A 21,738-nucleotide genomic window follows, 5' to 3' on the forward strand; every position below is an offset into this window, starting at 1 on the left:
GAATATCCCTCAGATATAGATTTAAAAATAGATTTAATTGTATAAGTAGAAATTAAACGATTCGAAACGAAGCGTATATCTGCAACAATTTCATGTATTTTTGCGCATCTGGGTATCTGAAAGATGCAACTGCACCCCCTTTTTAAATTCTATCCTATACTCGAGCAATGACAAGAGCGATCTAATCGTTTGTTTAAGAAAGTATGGCTGACTCTCTCCATATCTCAACTTTATTAGTATGAGTTTTTAAGCGCTTCCGACCATGCTATTTAAAAAATCGTCGTTTCGATAAATATCATGCTACTTGTAATAACGTTAGGATAGCGCAGTAATAAGACAAGTGCGTGTAAATTCAACGTAGAATACGAACGAGAGAAAGGAGAGTTAATTAAATTCACGGTTTTTTATAGGATTGTAAATTTAGCAGGATCAGTTACTCATCAAAATAAAGAACAATAAATCAATAGAATATTTAGATCATAATTATTAAATAACGTAGAGTATATCGATACGTACGTTTTGAATCGATATAATTTTTTTGTCGTTAAAAACCTTTATATACATGTATAATCGAAGTAAATTTGAAATAACAGTAAAAGAAAAATTACTGGAACATAAAAATAGCCGTAAGTTGAAAATAAAGTTAAATAGATCAGATTTTTCGCAAGAAATGGCTTTCACACGTTACGAAACACCTTGTTGAAAATGACAACGCGAGTCCGTGCTCGCCATCCATATGCAGATGCGTTAGTTATAAGAAATAGCAACTAGAAAATAGTCCTAGTTACAATCGATAGGCTTAAGATGTTTTTTTGTTTTTATCCGTAGTTTTTGTAAGCGCGTGCGATAAAGGTTTTTTGGCTCAGAACGGTGTGGTAGATTTATCCATTCAATAAAATAATAGCTATTATGATCCTACCTTTGAGTATAGAAATAACAACACATCTTCTATGTATATTATCTATTGAATTCGTGTTCGAGTTGTTTAAAGCATAATCAAGTCTCGAGCTTGAACGATTTCCTACATCGATTTAAATGGAAAATTTCTTAGGAGATCTAATATAGAAGGTCTAATTATAGATCCGGTTTTCGATTGTCGTTATATTTTATGAGAATCCCTAGAATAGTTCTCTGGCTATGTTAATTCCGAGTACGTGTTTTACATTGAACTGATTGATACTGATTTGTTTCTTTAAGGTCTCGCGTACTAATTTTCCGTGACTACTTTCTTTAAATAAGTTAATAAAAGAAACGTGTTTCTTTAGTTTTGCAACGAACGCACCTTTCTGCATTTTCGTTATAGACTGTTCAAATACGAGTCAATCGTGATACAGAAACGGTCAAAAATATGTCAAAAAAGGAGACTAACGTTTTTTTCATCGAAGGCTTGGTTTTCCAAAAAAATCAGTTTGGAAAATCGCGCGTGGCCGTGTATCGACGTTGTAAAACTTATCGTACGAAAGACAAGGAAAACATAAACATAAAAGTATCGCATCGTCTTTTTGTCTTTTTTAATTATTCGGATTTCCAGTTTTTCACAGGCGTTTAATCGTAGCGTACCTTTCGTAAGCATCGATAAGTGCATAAATACATATAAACGGAGATGTACGTCGTTTACGATTTCAACTTCTCAATTCGTACGTATAGCGGAACATCCATTTACATAGACTTATCGGAGATCGAGCAATTTATACCTCGAAATTCGTGTAATAGGAGTTCACCGCTTCTCTCCGATACCTATGATTTTTGGTTCATTTAATGGGAATTCACATTCAAATACGTGGACTCGATCGACAGTAGTTGATTAGATCAAGCACAAACCAAAATTCTGTTCAAAAAGCTTGAGTTCGTACAGACGAGATTCTAACGCGTAATAATATTTAAGAACGCAAAAAAATGCATAGAACGCACACAATATACGGATATATATAAAACATCCAAAGTATAGTATTCGTTATAACGTCTAATAAAGTCCTGTAAAGTCCTGTTCTTTTAATTATTATTTTCACGAAGATACGAATTTAAATAATATTCAAGTAAATGCCATCTAGCGATCAATTGTTCCCAGAAACATTCTTGTCATCGAGAACGAATCATCCAAAAATGTTCACTTCTTATATGCCTAGGTTAATACGTATGTATTAGTAAGAAACGAAATATGTAATGTTTGAAATTATAAGAAAAGAAAAAGAGAAGAGAAAAGAGGATAGATCATACCGTAAAGAAGAACGGTAGAAATCTAGCTCATTCTTCCGTCTCATAACTACAGGGTCAGAGTATCCTTTTATATAAAAATTGAACTCGCTGGTGTAGAACGAAATTGTCACGATAAATCGTTAAATCACTTAACCTATCCGCAACGTTTACAGACATAGATCGTTTTAATCATCGATCTTTGTGAATTCGAGTTACGATATCTTGTTTTTAAAATGCGTTTGTACATACTATTACGAGTGATAATATATTATACGCTCAGCTTCGTTTTCGTTTCATAGTTACAAAGACGTCGAATCGTTCTCGCTAGCGAACCGATGAAAAATCTTTTAAGGAGTTAAAAACATAAAACGTGCACGTTAATAGCACGAGAGCTATTCCTTTTTATTCGGCAAACATCGTCTATCGTGTAATGGGATAATTAGAAACGCGTGATTCGCAAAGGTGACGGGTATACATAGGACACGAGTCGAGTGACAGCAGTTTCTTCGAGCACGTTGTCGGAAGGGGATGAAGCATGGTGGCCAAGTGGGGATGAACAGGTCGCCCCGTGTCGGGGAGAGAGCACTCTTGCTCGACTGGGGTTGAACCGTTGCCGAGGGAGGGGGATCCTCGTGCGCTTAGGATATACAGAGAACTCCACGAACTCGGAACTTCAGTCTGGACGCGACGAGCGTTACGTTCGTTGCGCGTGTTTCGCGTTAAAGTGAAATCATGTGCGAGAAACGTGGTATGTGCACGAGTAGACGACAGGTGCCTCTTCTAGTAGTGACTACTTTGTTAGTTGGCGTGCGCCCGGAAATAGTCGGTGAGTATAGAAAACGATTCACATGCCAATCCGTTTTTCTTTGCTCGCGACGCCACGGTACCGCCGATCATCGTGCACGCGTCCTCCATCCTTGCGCTCTTCCCAGTGTGTCGGTCAGTGTCGATAAAAGTTAACCCTTGGTGCTCCGGCGCTATCACCGGCTTCACGACATCCTTCACGCGCCAATTGTCCTCTCATCTTCCTTTCGTTCGTAACAACGAATATCTCGGCCGATCTTCTTAGTTAAAACGTCCTATCTATCGTTTCGAAATCTACCACCTTGGCGTATCTATGCCAGTTTTACTACACTGGCAGCCCAATTTTGTTCTATCGTACTCGACGATTATACCAATCGAAAGGTAGAAAATATAGTCAACATATTTTCAAAAATATAACCGTTTTGCATTTAGAATCAAAATTTTTCGTTTCGAAAAAAGCCTCGAGGTGCAAAGGGTTAAATTTACTCCGTTGTCGTTACTTTGCACGACAGATCTTTTCTCTACGAATCTTATCGCGAACGGCACACGTCGACTAAAATAGGAGAAAAACGTGCATATTGTTTCGTCGTTCGGATCGGCCGAAGGTCGTTGACGCGACACTCTCGACAAGTTTCGAAATTCTCTAGGAAGCTTTGCCGATTACGAAGCAAGCGTATCGTCCTTATTCTTTTTCTTACGATACACGTTGACGGAATCGTGAATCGGAAACTTTAATTCTGCTTAATTATGTTCGTGCGTCGTTTAATGCCGAAGGTTCGGATGTTGATCTGAACGGAGGCTTAAACGCGACGTAATTAATTAATTGCGCTTAAAAGTGTATATCTGATCGTATATGGACTGTAGAATGTTGAACCGTCGAGGTAGAAACAGCTGTGCATCTTTTTTTTTCTTCAAACGGTTATTTACAAACAACGTACGCGAAAATGTAAAAGGCGCTCATTTTACGACTATGACCTATTGCGTTTACGATTTTGCGCCGTCATTTCGAGTGTTTATTTCGATCAGACAAACGCGGTCGAAGAACGCACGGAAGAAACTAATTCTTCCACTTGTTTGTTGGCTAAATTGCGTTTCTTCGATACGACGTAACATCGAAAGTAACGACAAACTGTTAAATCCAAAGATATAAAGTTAGCAAGTAAAAAATCCTACGACAACTAATATCGTTCGAATAGTTAGGATTTTGTTAGTATGGGATCGATCGACCGCGTATTGAATTTTTCAATTGTTTCTCCGTAGGGAACGATAAACCCGATATTTCTTTCTCCGTGATATTCTCATGTTTAAACGAAAGAGCGCAATATCGTTCGATTAAATATTCTTAATTTGTAAAATATTTGTGGAAATTTACGATTTTTATGCAAACTTGCTTTGTCGTATTTCTTTGCTGGCAACTTCATTTTCTCCGGACGTAGATTGCGTCTAATCAACGTTTAATGGATTAATATCGTTTATAGTTTCTCGAGGCCATCGTTTGAAACAGAATAAACATTATCCGGAAATCCGGAGAGGGGAACAGAAATTGCTTGGCAAATAGCTGGGATAAGAGCGAGGCAAAAAATCCTTTCATAAATTCGTTTTCCGTGTCTCTTTTTCCGAGTGTCAAAATTATACTCCAATTTTTTGCTCGATATAAAGAGAGAGAGAGTCCGTTTCAATCTTGATGGTGCCACGTATTTCTCAATTATCTACAAAATTGAATCTTAATCTGGTCCATGCAATCGAAGCGCACAATCTTGCTTACCTACGTAACGTCCATTCACAATAACATTGATACGAATCTTTATACGAAAATTTAACTGACCTGACATTTCAATAGCAATATGCAGTTATTTATATTTAACGGGAATTTACTTTCCTCCAACTGGAATATTTCATTCGCGTTTCGATCAACGGTATGATTTTAGAGAATTTCACAGAAATACAAATATTAGATATAGAAAAAAGATTCTGTTTTTCTCTTCTATCGACTCTTTTACGTATCGTTGCGTATCGTTAAAAACGAAGCGTTCTCTGCCATTGTTACTAATAATAGAATTAAAAGTTTCGACCGTTTTTTCATTTTCACCGCGTTTTTCACCACGTTTTTCAAGACGTCCGAATACGAAGTAACGAAGTATATAGAAGAATATAAACTTAAAAGCAGAACATTTGTTACACCTAATACGTACCTACTACACGATGGAAAACGATTCTATTTCTAACGAAAGTATTTTAAAGGGAAAATCGCTTTGTGGTTGAGAGAGAAATTCTTCCTTTATCAATTTCATTATTTTACAAACACGAAAGAGGAAGAAGTATACACCGTAAAGAGAACGTGGACACGCAGAAATTGGTTGTAACAGAGGTATAAAGCGATAGGAAGGATTGCTTTTTATTTAACATCGTCGACGATTTACTTTCTTGTTGACGCGGCTACGGGAGTCGTATAAATCGTAAGTTCAATTCGCACTCGTTTGAAATTTTATTCGCTTTATGACGTCCATCGTGGCGTAGCCCAATCCATTGTACGAAGTTTGACAGATGCGTTACGCGGTATATAGTAAAGTTGCGATTTCGCAAATATTGCCGTGTCACGTAGCTACTCCGTTTGGTTTCGCCGGATAAAATGCGAAAACACGTGGAGGCATAATGTCGAAATATTGAGCAGGTCAATTTGTACGCGTCGCGCTCTCGCAACGGCGCCGTTACCCCGCGAAATTTGTAAAAATTATCCTGATGAAAGCTCGCTTGTCATCGTTATTCGATAGTTTGCGTACAGGTTTCTTGTTTGTTACCTTTTTTACATTTTTCTTCCTCGTTTTCCTTTTTTTTTCTTTTTTCGATAGAATATTTTGCTTAAACATACACGCTCTATCGTTTCTTAGTCTGCTAAAAAAAGGTGAAATATAGGAAAAAAGAATTATTCGAACAAAAATCGTTTAGTTGGGGGTCGATAGAGGAAAATATGTCACTAAAATTGGATTTTTTGTCAAATTCGCACTTTTCCCAGATTTTTATTTTATCTTTATTTTTATAAATAAAATTTTATTTTTTTAGCGAGTTCAATGTGCTAGATTTTGAATAGGCACCGAACCAGTTGGCAAACGTAACGTTGATCGATTGTTTATGAAATATCGCGAATAATCGAGTTAAATACGAAACGAAATTTTATGAAAAATTTGTTAACAATGATCTCTTTTTTCTGTGTATTATTTTTACCTCGATCAGCTTCCATAGGTAATGTCGTGTTTACCTGTCCGACTTATCCGTATGATTTGGTAAAATCGAGCCTCGATTTATGCTCTTCTTGTTTCCTGTATCTTTGAGATGGTATTTCAAGTTCTTTAATATCTTCTTTTTTCCCACGGTACGCTGAATATATTCGTATTATTCGTTTTACGCTTCGAGTCACTTGTCGTTGGTTTAAACAAATTTTTTTTAATTTTCTCTTAACGATACCAATCTTGAAAATGAAGAGCTTAAATCCGCGAAGAAGCTAACAAAGATTCGAAAGTTTTGGTAGAAGAAAATTCATGCCAGAGAACTTGCGGCATAACTTGTTACGATTTTGATGGAACATAGTAGGTACATCCTCGTCCATAAATTACCGGGCATTTAGTCAGCAGACGTAGAATAATGGTAAATTAATTTTACACTTGCAAAATCAAGTTGATACTCGTTAACTGTTTACATTGCGAGGAAAATTCAATTATTCTACGGAATTTGTAAAACCTCGTTATTACCTCGATGAATACTTTGTTTAAATTTAGCAACTGTCTAGTGCGTTATTTTTATGAAAAGTTCCTACGAAGAATCGTCAAATTTATTTCGATATCAAAGTTAGTTTGATGGTTCTGATCGTCCTAACGTTAAACACGATGTCGAATGTTAAAAAGAACCTTTACTTTTGCAAATATTTTTATTCTTCCTATATTTCTCGTTCAGCGGCAAGAAGTAATGAAAATTAACGCGACAAAAGATCAATTCGCGTCGCCAAAATTAGGACGTTTTAATTAGGAAAATCTCACTCTCTTTCATCGGGTACTTTAGTTTTTCATTTGCACGCGTTCGCTTTCTTATTATTTATCGTGGCGTAGTGTTTACAGCAACGTGACGTTTAACTTGGCGAGTACTAAAGCCAAATTAATTAGAATTAAGAAGGAAAGTTTCATTCGAAGCGCGTGGCACGGTTATGAACGATCGCTCTGCAACTCTCGTTAATTTTTTCCCTTCCATTTTCCTTCTTTCTTTTACGACAATTTATGGTACAACGTTCGCTTCCGTGTTTCTTTCCTCTTATCCGTCGTGTTAATTTTATCGACCTTGAAACGCGAAATAGAAGCAAATTAAGCTCGCATCGACAAATATCGCGTTACAAATTGAATTGAAAAGTAACGCTAAAGCTGTCAAAATGACGGTTTTCGCTCGTTTGTTCAAATTTCCAGTTCTTGTTTGCACAGTTATTTAAAACGTGGAAGTCTTTTTGCCAATACCGATGGATATTTTTATCGAGACAAAAACACGTTTACGCGAGGAGCGGAGCAGAAAAATGGTCCAAGCACATTTCTTTTCGATCGCAGTTTTTTAATTTCACACGAAGCTTAGAAATCGGTAATCGTTACATCGTAGACAATTCGGTGTGATTTGGTGTCATCGATGTAATCACCGGTAAGATACAATATCGCAGCGACAAGCGAGCAAAAGCGAGGAAAACGACATTTTCAAAATATATTCGTAGCCGCAATGCATGTCATTTTCACTTTACCTAACATCACGAAGGTATCACCGTCTATGATTGGAATTTTTGTTTTAATTGATCGCTTATGGTCGTATCAATCGCTACAGCAGGTTATCGACGATTTTCTCGAAATTGTAGATCGAGTTTCGACTTTTACAGTTTCTCACTCTGAGTTGAAAAATATAAAACGTTAAACTGCCACAAATAAATTATTTGCTGTTAACACAACGACATAGCGACAATATCAAATAATACGCTGATTGATAAAATTTAAAAGACGATTAAAAAACATATATGTAAGTCGTATACGTTGTTGCGTACAAGTTTGAAGTTACGCTACCTTATAGAGGGACGACGGGTATTATAGTAATCGTTAAATAGATAATCTCGTTAAAGAAGAAGTAAAGACGAAGAGAAGAAGAGAGAGACTGGTAATAAATCTTGACGATTTTCTGTTAACGGATTGCGATAGTGCAGATTTGTTTCGTATAATTGAAAATTACTCGATGTCGATGAAGTCGAAGCGAAGTCGGAAAACCAATTTGTTTGTTCAGGATCAGTGTTTGACCGGACACATTTATTACACGGAGGAAACTCTTTATAATTATCGGCTGGTTTAATTACTCGACCTATGGTGAAACGTCGATGATTACGCGGTATAGAATAGAATTTCGTTGAAAGTGTTATAGAATTTCCTTAGAAACATTCTTACGCGATTTTACATTCTATATTTTTGAAAATATAAATCTCGATCGATGTCGATTAGTCTTTTTTATTCGCCGATTTCACCGAAGTGACAGAAAGGAGTTTGCCCTTTAAACGTAATTCAGTTATACGTAGAATACGAATATAACGATACGATTTGAAAGTTTCTTTATCGTTTTCAGTCATTTGATAGATGGCTGTTACTCGATTCTTGGAAAGGATATTTACAGCGTATAGTAGCTGTAATAGTTGTATATGATTTCATATAATATCAATATGACATCTATACTATCGTTAATTTTATAATCTCTTATTTATCGACAATCGCATTTTCAGGAATTTACAGTTTAAAGATAAAAAGTAAATTTTTAGGTATAAGATTATCAAATTATGAAATTAAACTTTTTGATATTTAGCGACCTGTACATACATATAATCAATTTTATTAACGAACGTCTAAGAATCAATATTTTCTTGAAGAAATGGGTTGGAAACTAATTAGGTCGAGATACTAAAATTTACATAGAATACGAATCTCTAATAAGAAAATACGCTATTTCAAAAGACCGTTATAAGACGTATTTAGGGATATACCATTAAATATTTTTTATCACGAGAGTTTCCATTTTCGATCTTACCGCTGGAGGAATTTGCTAAATCGTTAAGTCGAACTCTAAGCAACTTTTATAGGAACACGATAGTTACGAAAGCGGCTTTTTAAAGTATTTGTCGTTCACTTCTTAACTCATCGAACAATTTTATGCAGTTATACGTTTTCAAGCAACGAAGTGTTCTGCTTTCGTCGAATATTTGTTTCATCGATATACCGTGAAATAATCTCGAACAAGAAGGAACAGCACTGATTAGCCTTGCAACGCAAGTATATTTGCAAGCAAAGAAAAATATTTAGTTACAACGGAATAAAATTACAGACTATTATAGATTTATTTAACGCAGATTTGCTCAATTACACTCACTTTTCATATTCTTCGACTGTTGTTTCTATGCTTTTCAATCATTTTATTCTCGTAACTACCATTCGTTCAGTCACTTTCAATCGTTACGTTCATGCAAATCAGATATATTCGTATTCGTATAATAATATTTTTCGTATAATAATATAAAAGATAGAAGCCATGAATTTCGAGTCCACTTTTTCATGTTATATCAGTTGATGGTTCATACGGTATTCGTATCGGTGTAACGACGTTTAAAATGACTGTAAAATGAGAATTGTCAGTTTCATCTATTACGTATTTTTTAACCACAGTGATATACAAAACGTCACAGTCGTATGAAACGTACTGTTGCAGTAATCGTCGTTTTGAAACAATTAATCATACACTAATTTTAATCGAAGGGAAAGGTCAATCGCAGTATGTATTCGGTGCAAAATATTGCTAAACACTGCAAAATATCACGACCTAAAAAAACATTCGTAATTCGTTGATTCAACGATTATCTACGCTTTGAAAATTTAACGTAGAGATACGTTGATCGCTCTGAAAAACCTATGTACGATAACTACGTGGATGAAAATTGATTCAACGATTAACCATAATAAATATTTCGACTTAATAAACGGTTTGATAAAATATCGTTCTTGATTAAAAATATCGAATGATTTGCAAAATAGCACAAGTTCAGGCTTTACGGTTTTTTTTTTACAAAAAAAAGGTGATTGTTTAACAATGTCAGAAATATGAAATTAACGAAGATGTATATATGAACGATACTCGAAACGACGCAGGAAAAATTGATAACAAATTAAAAATGATACACGAAACGACTGATTTTTTCGAGATATTTATCGGTAAATTTGTGCCGTTGGAATTCGTGGCTGCGATTACTGAAATATGATTCAGGATATACACACATGCGTTTATAGAAAGCAGTAATATATTAGCGTAATGTATTCAACGTGTCAATTCGTTTTGTCAATTTAAGAAACGAATTGTTGTACTCTTAGCTTCTCCATTGTTCTTTCTACGATGAGATACGTCGGCATAAAAACTTGATCAGTTTGCATTAACGTTTCGTATCTTCCGTGACTGGGGCACGTAGCAAAATTTCAGCCCGGGAACATCTTGCCCGTTACGTTCAAATTTATTACTCATTTGGGTATCGTTCTGACGAGTTAAAGCAAATAAAACGCAACGAATTGGGAAAATGGGAAATGGAAGAGTGTCGTTAGATGATAAACGTCGCCTTAATAAATTCTCTTTACCGACAAAATTGATTTAAACTATCAATTATAGCAAAATATAGCGCTAAATTGTAGATCAATTAGGTTAGAATAGGAAAATCCTATGAAATATTGACGATGAGAGCCGGTTCAATTTGCCAAGTATATAAATATTCTACGCAGGATTTTCACTCGAAAATTTGGATTGCATTATAAATATTCAATATTCGTTTATACTTGTGTAATATACGAGGTAATACAGCATAATGTGTGTACTAGAGTGGTGGCAAGTATTATCTAATATTAATATTTATGCATATGATGCGTATTATGCAAATAATTCTATGAATGCGGTTTATTACGATATTATGAAACGCAGTGTATCGTGATGTACAGAAAACGGAAAACATTACGCGTAGAAAGTACATAAATAAATTTGTCAAAGTTCTTCTCAGCGAGTGAAATGAAAATTTAGCTAAAAGTAATAAAGCAAAGATCGTAATTAGAAGTAGAATATATTCGATATTTCTCAAACTACGATGTTTTTGCTGTTTCAAATTTTTCTGCTCTTTAAGCGATACCAAGTATTCCACCGTAAGATGCTTAATACCTTCAGAATTTAGCGTGTAAATAATTAACGCTATCTCGGATTAACTTCGTTTAACTTTGCTTTATTGTGGCTTAATCTTGATTACATGCTTGGTAGAGGCGTGAAAAGTAATAAAAAGACTTTTAACAGCATAGTCGAGCTAGGATTTAAATCAATATCGATTTAAACCATTAATTGCCTGCTTATGAAAAAAATTGAACGAATTGCTATTTTTACTAAGAAAGACGACATTTGCGAAATGCTTATGTACATTCGATACGACTTAAAAGTACTTTTCATTTCGAATTTTCTTTAACATTCGTGATTTTTTCGAAAGCTCTATTTATACTCGTAATTTGGGAACTCTGCATAATTAGTGCGCACAATAGAGTTATCGTATGAAGCCTACCGCGAGACGCGGCTTGGACTTCAAAGGAACATCCAACGTACAAAAGTGACGATACACGTCATTTGTATAAATGCCAGCTAGTTGCACGTAATTTCGTTTACAACTTTCGCGGGGCCTTTGTGTTTCAACAGCTTCAATTATAAAGTAATCTTGTGTAATTAATTCCATTGTCGAATATTTCAAACTCTTTATTTCTCATTTTTGTTTGCGTTGGTCATTTAAAAATATTTTTACAATATTCTCCTAACTATTTCCGTATTATTTTCGGCTTTAAACCTTACGTTTATAAACATCAAATTGAAAACAATAATTTTTTTATAACTGTATATTCATTCACGGATTATTTCAATGCGCAATAATATCTTTCTGCTTACAGGTATGTAACAGATTCCTGATGTACGCGTACTATTAGTACGAAATTCAGTCTTGTTTCAATTACAAATAGAAAGTTCAGCTACGATGTAAGTACACATTTCGGTCATTTTATTTCACGGTATTGACTTTTTTTTTTTATAAAATGCCAGCAATTGAACCGTATACGAAGTCTCCAAATAAAACGCGTTTTTAAACAAGCGATCCTCGCGAAAACAGGAAAATAAGTCCAACAATGAAATTTATGAAATTATCTACACGTGCAACGAGTACTGCATTGTACGCATGGCTTTCTCAAATACGACAGAAAGCTTCAAATTTTCTAACTTTTCATACGTATATGTAAGCGCGATTTTAAAATACTTTAATTTTAAAATACTTTAGCGTAAAAACGAATAACAATAAAATATTCATGCTATAAAAATGATAAAACGCGGTCTATCTATTTTCTTACGCCGATGTTCTGCGGCTTATTAATAGAAATAAAAGTATTGGGAAACATCACGCGATAAATGTTACAATTTTGATGTATCAACAAGTACAGATCATGCTATCAAACGATAATATTAGATATTTTAAAGTTAACTAAATAGAGAATAATGGAAATTTGAAGGAATTACCACTCGACTGTGGATTCTTATGCGTTCTTTATACACAAAAATACATAAAGTGTATTTAACTCGTAATAACGTTTAATAGAAACGTTTAAACGAAACGAATCTCCGTTTAGATTCCATTTCTTTAAATTCAGTTTGCAAAGATACGAATTTGAACATATATTCGCAGTGTTTTATTGTAATCGTTATTAACTTATTAGCGTGAGTTATATCAGTCGGAACGAACTCTACGTTCTATACGTATAAAAATCGGTGGTGACAACCCCTTAGCTATTTAGAAGTGCTCTGTTTGCCGAATTAAAGTAGTGAATGGGGTAGGTCAAGGAGCAAGGGTTGCAGTTAATAACGCTATCTCGATGACGGTATAATTTCATTGAAGGTCAATAGACAGATGGTCGGTCCGCAAGTATCATCGAGATCCTTTGCCCATAAAATTGATCAAATTCTGAGATACGGTGTACCGGCAAACGCTTTGAATCCAATAAAGAGGATTAAGTGTACTGAGCTGTAAACACGGTGTGATTGAATTCTAGGGGTGACGAGGAAACGCTCTCTCTCTTTCTCTCTCATTCTCTTTGCCATCTCGTATCCATTTTTTTTCTTCTTGCTTTCGTTCTCTTCCCTCTTTCGTTTCAACTCGCTTGTCTTTAACCCTCGATGCTACTCTCTATCTCTATCTTTATCTCTAGCTCTGTCTCCCTCTCTCTCTTTCTCTCCTTCCCTCGATTTTCTTCCCCGGTGTCTGTTTCCTTAGATTTCATGGCGAGGAACAGTGCAAGGACGTGACGCCGCTGCGTCGACGTTTCTTAACTTTCATTACAACAGAGAATGTCGTGACATTAACCTCTTTTGAAATTGAGTGCCATCTGTATATGGGTCGGATGTCTCACAAAACTTGCGCGTATGCTTCAGTTCGAAGTTTCTCTTTGTTCGAATACCGATACGTTGGGGTTCTTTGAACTGAGAAATTTTTTATAGATTTATGGACCCTTTTTCGATAAATAATTTCATCAGTTTACGCGAAAAGTTTTGTCGCTTCTTAAGGCTACTTCTTTCGTAATTTATAGTTTTCGATCGCAAGTAGACCACGGATTTTTATGGAAATTCATATTTTTGCGAATATATTTGAAAAAGTAAGAGCTCGATAGAAAATTCTTTCACCTGTCAAATGTCATAGAAAGCGCTATACTTTAAATACTTTGCTTAAAGTTTTGTCGTATCTGTGTGCGTTCTGCGCAATTTTGCATTTTCGAATTTCAACCAACTGCATTTTTATTTATCGTGTGTACATATACGTATAGCTCGTTATTATAGGGGTTCTTGTCGAAACACTCCGTTTTTCCTAATTCACGTAGAACAAGAAACACACACGTTGTACCTTTACAATACGTTAGTTTATTTATACGATGGTATCGTTACAAGTAACAAATTTATGCTTTATATTTTATGGAAACAGGACAAATTTTTAAGGATTTTTAAGAACTTCTTCGTTTAAAGACATAGTTGTCGATCAAAAAAAAAAAAAAAAAAAAAGAAAAAAGAACCGAAATCTTCGGTTCAATTTATCGCTTTATCTCACAAGAATTTTTTCCCAAAAGTTTTTCAATTGCCGTTTACTTTTAACGTTTCCTAAATATCATTTTACCAGCAACGCAAATTTTGTATCCTTAAAATTTTGCAACTGACAATTCAGTGATACGTATAGTATAGTATAGACACACAGGCATTTATGACAATTTGAATTATATATTGGTTTCGTCTGTATACAAGTTTACTTATAAATTATTTATATTTACCTAATTATCAATTGTGAAATTATTTCACTAAATTATCCGTTGTATTTAGATTGTAAATACACACACACACACACACGCATATATATATATATCGATGTGATTATATTAAATGTTATTTGTCGTTTGCGTGTATTTTTCTGATTATCAACAAAGGAGTTTATGGCAGTAATATTTCACCGTGATTTGTTCGTTCGCTTGAAATTTACGATTATAAATATTTTACAGAATACTATTATCGGTGGATCGATATTAAAAATACAATTCGGCATGGTACATGTGCTCAAAATTACCATACGTTAATTACGCGTATCTTTGTGCGAACGTACTCGCTTGGTGAAAATATTGAATCTGCTGCGTACAAGTGTTATCTGTTGCAAATTCATCTTGCTTACGCGAGGAGAGCAAATACATAAATAAAAAATCGCCGCTCTTCTCCAGGATCACAGGGAAAAGCAAATTGAACGTAGAGAGAATATTCTATCGGACAAATTATATTATTCTCGCGAAAAATACGTATTATACGTATTTACGAAAACATATCGGATTAATATGTATATTCGTATTGCGATTACTTTCCGTATTCGTATCGCGACACGCTAAGGATGAAGTTTCGAAGTTGGCACTTCTTGCGAATACGAACAAATTCAACGAATCGCTGAACGATACGTTTTCGTTTAAAAACGTTCGACGTAAAACATTTTGATAATAATTTGTTTGTAAAATATTACTTTTCTGCTATTCTCGAATTCTCTCGTTAAGGTATCTTTGTTAGTTCCGAATGTCTCCGTTTAATTGCAACGACGGTTGAACGATCAAAGTAAAAATTAATATATCGCACAATCGTTTATTCCAATAAAGTATTAAGGCATTTTTCCGAAAGAGACCTTTGTTTTTTTTCTTGTTCAGCGTGCGATCGATATCGCTACAATGCTATCTGTTTTATTTCGTTTTCAAAAGCGAATTCTAGTCGTGGTTCGTTAGTTCAGCGCTTAAACACTAACTAAACAAACTCCACTCTACAACGACCGACACAACTTGGCGAAAATCATTTGGCTACCTGTCGCTGTATGTTACATATAAACGTTTTACCGCGAGTTCGCTTCGTGCTTCATTCCTTATCGACTGTTTAACATCTTTAAGGGAAGACTTTGTTAAGATCGGGGTAATTATTGTCTTCTATTTTCTAGTTGTATTCGTTCGTTCGAAACGTATTAATGAACATGCAAGTAACTAGACAAGTGACGTACCGAAAAGTATCTTTAAAATGCTCGAGGATAATAACGCGTTCCTATTCAACTATATTTTTGTTTCCGTTTGTTTCTGTTCATTGTATCTTTGAATCTTTCGAGATGAAACGAAGTTTGAACGAAGCAACGCAACGTTTAACGTTTCGTTAAACGTAATAACGCGTTACTTCGTTAACGAAATTTGTCGGTAAGGAGAATAATACTCGTAAAACAGGATAAACTGTTGTATTTTTTCTTCTATTTTTAGTTTATAACCCTAAGGAATCATAAAGAATTTCCTCCTAGTCATAACTCGAAAAACACGTTTGCGTCACGTTTCTAACAAAGGTGCGGTACGTGCCCGATATTCCTCGAGATATTAATTCTTTTGGCTGAAATTTTACCTTCGTGAAACTTAATTAAATAATTACAATAAAAACTTTTCTTTCAAATTTTTCAACGCACCACATACTATTTGGTTCGGCGTCTGTGAACAAGATTGTCTTGCTCGTAGTAACGACGTGATATACGTATAAAACGAATGGTCGTAGAAGATGGCCGAATTCTGTCGATGCAAAAACATTAAATTCGACGGTATTGTTTTGTTTATGACGTCGAAGAAAAACGATTTAAAGAAAGTTAGCTCGGCTTGTAAAACCGTTTATCAAGATTTCCTTTCCACGATGACATCGACATTCTTTGCACGATTTCCCACGATTTCCACGAAGCTCCCAATCGATGGCAAACTGCAGTAATAGTTTCCAGTACAAGAGAAGTGCTCTGTGCCCTTAAACTTACCCCCATCCATGCCTATCATCGGCTATTACGAGAATTCTGTTAGCTGGAAAGTTTCGAAGTGGTAATTCCCAAATGTGCAATTATTCGTCACATTGACTATCAAGCCGTGTTTCGTGCTCCTTCGCATTCGTTCGAATTTGTGCATTTTGTATGAATTATATCGCGACAAAGTTACCTAGTCTCTTGTTATCGAAGAAGAATTTTTGCATACTAACAAAGTTTGGATAGAAGAAAATGTCACTGGAATACTTGATTCGATATCCATCGAATCAGATATCCGTTTCTTCGTTTATTTCTACGCTATTCGACATCTTTTGAACATCCATTTCTTTATTTTCTCCATCGACATCCTCTTTTTGATTTTCGCCTATCGAAAAAATTTGCTCGAAGCAACGGTCTTAGGCGTCGACTCGTACTGCTAATGGTATAGTAACAAATACACAGTGATCGGAAGAAAAGAAAGGAAATCTTGCGATCGAACGATCTTTCGCTGTCGTTGTAACTTTTCGCAGTAATCTTGTAATTTCTATCGCCGATTATAAATGTTTTTTAATCAGTGTTGGTAATTTCACTCGTCGTTACATATCACGTTCAGGTTCTTAAGCCATTAGCATGTTCTACGGTACATCTACCGGCAGACTATCATCGTCTAATGTATTCAACGCCAGTTTTCTTGGGCATAAACGTATTTCGTTGTCGCAGAGGTGCAAATCATAACTAATACGACACTTACTTGTACGTGAATTATGTACTTGTACTCAGTGGCCTGACTGTAATTTCGCGAGGATAATACGAGCTATGGCCCAGTAAGATTTGAATATCCGCAAGTTCGCAGTAACCAGCAGTGATATCGATCCTAGGTTAAGGGACCGCTGTGCACGCGATCGAATTCTGTAACGCGATTCGCTGTCAAACCTGGTCTCTCCTATCAATTTGTGCCCGGTATAATTCATTCAGATTGTAAATTAACATGAAAGTCAAACATATTGCGAAGTCATATTAGATGACGATGACTCGGGATTTTCGGCAGTTTTCTACACAAATTCCATTATTTCGCATTTACCGTCAAAGTGTATTTTATGATATTTACAACGTACAATTAATCATAATGATTAATTGTTTCGCATGTGATGTGATTTTCAGTGCATATTCGGTGCATACGTAATACGGATAATACGTTCGATTCTAAGTTTCGTTTAAATTAAATACGATAATAAAAAGGGAAAGTTAACGACGCGAACGGTAGTACAACTCGTTAAAGCTACCTCATATAAAATATTCTATGTATAATTTCTATCAAGAAGCTTTGCTTTGTATTATCGGTCGAGAGAGAATTAAGGCACATTTGTCGGAAACGGTTTTTCATCCGTGCTGTATAATTCGAAGTAAAATGGCTGCCTGATGCGATAGAATTTCATCGCTTTATCGGTTATCTTAGCGAACAAATGCCGTTTCGAGGTTTCTTATTTCGCGTTGCTGATTTGTTGTATAACTCGATACCAACAATTTTTCTCTCTAAATATAGAACATCGCATGATACACCTATGACCTTATAATAGCTTGCTTTTCGGTATTCGTAAGCTTTCACTCTGTCTGACCGAACCTGTGTAAGACCCGAACAGCTTGCATCGTGCATTGTATTTTTCATAGTAAATACTAACGTTAACAACAACGTTGATTAATACATATACGAATTTGTTCGTATTTAAGTAGTACGCGATGCAACGATACGCGAGAAAGCATGAAATTTGAAAATTATATATCGATCGTCTTTATCGTACGAAATTACTTTCAGCGAAACTGATTTATCGATTAGCTTTAACGAAAGTCATTCGCGTATTAAATATTAATCTACTTTTTACCAGTTGCTACATCGATGTTGCTTCTTTTCCGCGTTTTTCATTGTGTACAGCGTCTTTTTGCCCCTTCTCTGTACAACTTTTACGGGAAGATGAGTAACCTGAAGATCGGTGCTTGGTGACTTTGTGTAACAGAGACCTGGTCGCTTCGTTTATCTTTTCCCTTAAAATCTGGACAAAAGCGGAAGAAATATCGCGTACTTGGCTTTGCTCGAGCAGGCGCCTAAGATTTACTCGTCTTATGTTTCTCGCAAAAGTAATATTCTTTTGATCGATTCGTTTCCATATTATACGACGAAAACTATTTTGATAAAATGGTTCCTCGAGAAAATGAATATCGCAAAAAGAAATCGCAGAAAGAATCACTCGGTAGAACATTTGTTTCGCTAAATTCTATCCGTTAAATCCATATCTCGATAAATATCCGTCGTAAATTAACACGTTAAACGCATGAGAAAATAAATTCTGAAAACGGTTATTTTTAACGCGAAAAATGCAATTTTAGATTAGAACGATGCATTTAATTCGGGAAATATTAATTACGTATTATGCGTATAGTTCGATACTTTGTTTGATCGTAGTCAGTATGGCAGTTAGCGTCCAGATATAACTTGTTGCAGAAGGCAAGAACGATGCGATGTTACTTCTGAAATTTCAGACGATTTTAATAGGTAGAAAATAACACCACACATCTGCCTACCGTCTACCATACGACAGCCGCTTTATGTTCCTACGTTGCGACGTTTTCGTGATCGCTTAATTCACTACCTGATTGAAAGAATATTGTTTTCTTGTAACCAACATTTCTTCTAAATTGAAAGAATACTGTTCATTTTTATCTGGTAAAACGAACCTTTCTTTGTTCAATGCCTAACACAATAAAGTACTTGTAACTTTGTTAAGTTCTAACTATTTTGCTAATCCTAATGTAGTTGACGAGAATTCGTACTCTTGACGTTTAAAGCGTGAAAAGTATCAAACGTATAATTTTATACAGGGTGTCGTATAGCGGATAGCGAGCCTCAGGATGCGAATCTTCTTCGTGAAAATGTATCGAATGCGCGGTGTAATTTTTGTTTCACGAGTATTATTTATAAAGTACTTTTTGTAAGTATTATTCATAAATCTGGCGAACGATTACAATTACGAGAAAGTAAAGTTTGGAAATAGGAAAACTCAGAAACGCTAGATTCTATAACATTTTCGAGCTAATCTTTCTCATATTTTTCCTTCTAATTTCTTTTCTCTGTCTCGCGATTACATTTTATAATACATCCCTGTCATTGAATCCCATCCTTTGTATTCGCCTAATGTCCAATTGGTATCATGGATTTTGTAGCAATCGTGATATTTAATAATACGACTTTTGTACCACGCGCAGTACCGATTTCAAAATTACCGATAAGTATAGATGAAAAGCTAATAATTAATTGGTCGTAATTTAATTAAAGTCTCGTTCAACTAAAGAGTACATACTGCTTAAGACAGAACCCGGAATATGATATAACTAATCGAGCAACCGTACCGCTGGTTCGATGCGTTAGCCGCAACACTCGAAAAAGGTAAACATTAGGGGGGAGGTGTTTTGAAATTTACAAAGGAATCTTGGGGCGAGTCGTTTCGACGATATTACAAGGCAGTACAACGAAAGGAGTAGAACCCGTGCCACTGCTTGTAGCGTCACGAAACAACCGAAGACGAGTCAGTCTGTTGTAAGACTAAGGCCCCAGGTTGGTAACGGTATAAGCGCTAATTTTCCTCTCTGACGCAAAACTGATGGCGTTGTAAACATAGCGTTTTACACGATTGATAAAAGTAAAAACGTAATAACGTGTAGACCTTCTCTATTCGATAGAAACAAATTTCACGTTTTTTCGAGTAGCGCCACTATCAAAGCAAAGCGAATGAGCGATTTGCGAATCTAGAGAATGCCAGGAATAAACGAATATTTAAATAGCAGGGAAACGCGGCGAATAAACGACGAAATATAAATTAAAAGGAATAAGTTTGAACACAGTGGTCAAAGTATCAGTGAAATTCCGGCAACAGGTTTGCTTTTATTCGAAACATTTAGCTTTTGCCAAACGTCGAATCGGTAGATACGCATTTTTGAGTAAAAATATTTCTGGAATGGAATTCTTTACGTTCTTCTTTTTCCGCATTGTTTCCACGTTTATGCTTTTTTCTCTCGTTTTGTCGACGATGGAGAAAATTTGAAATATTTAACTCGGCTCGTTCGAACGATTGCACGTTCACTTGGAACGATCCAACTTCATTTTCATTTGGAAGAATTAAAACGGTACGAAATCCGAACGAGATACAACGGTGAATTAAAACCTGCGTACATTGCGCGATGCGTTATAATTAATGACGTTTGGAAACAGCCTCGGGATTCGTTATTGTTGATTCTTCGTAGCCAGTGATTCGGCTTCTGACAGAGTAACGCAAAGTAGACGAGAAAACCGAATTAATCATTCGTATCGGCGCTTCGGGGCGTTTCTGTTTATCGCATCGTTTTTTTTTTTCTTCCACCTGATCGAGTTAATTATATCACGATCGGAAGCGGCACTGGTTCCGATCCATGTCGATACTTTATTTGTTCGTGGCTGCTCGTTAGAATTTTCGTCGTATTTGTAAGCTGAATATCGTTATCGTTAACGCGAACCGCCTTCCGCGCCGCTTGCTTCGTTTCGAGCTTATTTGTTAAAAGTATAAACGCCCTACGAATATTTATAAATGCGAATCGATGTACAAAGATGACGGGAAAGTACATTTAGCGATAAGTATATTTTCCTCGATTTTAACGTCGCTTTGTCACCGAAAAGCAGGATTTTCGATACAAAATAGCAGAAAATGAGCGAGTGTTAAATATCAGAAAGATGAAAATTTGAAAGTTTTTCTGCAATCGTGATATTTAGCGTAGTTGTTTCTCGAGATTTGATAATATCGATGGTTACGAGCTACGATTGCTAGTCGAAGATCGTAATACGTGGATTATTGGCAGCGAAATAACAGTTTTTCGATCGATTAAAAAGTTACGATGTTAATTCGTTGTATCAGTTTCCATATTTCTCGACGTTCCTCTAGATCGACAGCTATAGTTTCCTTAAACAACTAACTCTAGTATGAAACTTTAATTCGTTATATTTCTTTAAACAAAACATTCGGAAAATGCTTGGGCGTAGCTTGAATCTCCGTGTCTGTCTAATTATCCTTTACATTTATACGTACGTAGACATACGATTTATATGAAATTCGTATATCGTTTGTAAAAACGCACAAACACGACTGATTGATAATTCTAACCAGTTTTCAGAAGACACGATCGTTGAAACAGGAATGGCCAATGTAATAAGGTTTGATTACGTGAAAATAACGCGAGGAAGCGCGTCACTCATTGTCGGATAACGCGGTTATCTATACTATTTTCCGAAGATGAAT

At 35.5% G+C, this 21,738-nt stretch overlaps 1 protein-coding gene across 2 annotated transcripts in view; it reads left to right on the top strand.

Annotated features, from left to right (window-relative positions):
- Nucleotides 1-2,887: 2,887 nt before the first annotated feature.
- LOC138185117 (lachesin) overlaps nt 2,888-21,738 on the top strand; it is a 255,046-nt gene continuing 236,195 nt past the window's right edge. For both annotated transcript variants that reach the window (XM_069123807.1, XM_069123808.1), the window contains exon 1: nt 2,888-3,022. In XM_069123807.1, the coding sequence (XP_068979908.1) occupies nt 2,929-3,022 (94 nt within the window). In that variant the 5' untranslated portion in view covers nt 2,888-2,928. The remainder of the gene's footprint in view (nt 3,023-21,738) is intronic.

This window comes from Bombus flavifrons, chromosome 11, assembly GCF_040668555.2.
Source record: "Bombus flavifrons isolate JBK064 chromosome 11, iyBomFlav1_principal, whole genome shotgun sequence".
Taxonomy (NCBI): domain Eukaryota; kingdom Metazoa; phylum Arthropoda; class Insecta; order Hymenoptera; family Apidae; genus Bombus; species Bombus flavifrons.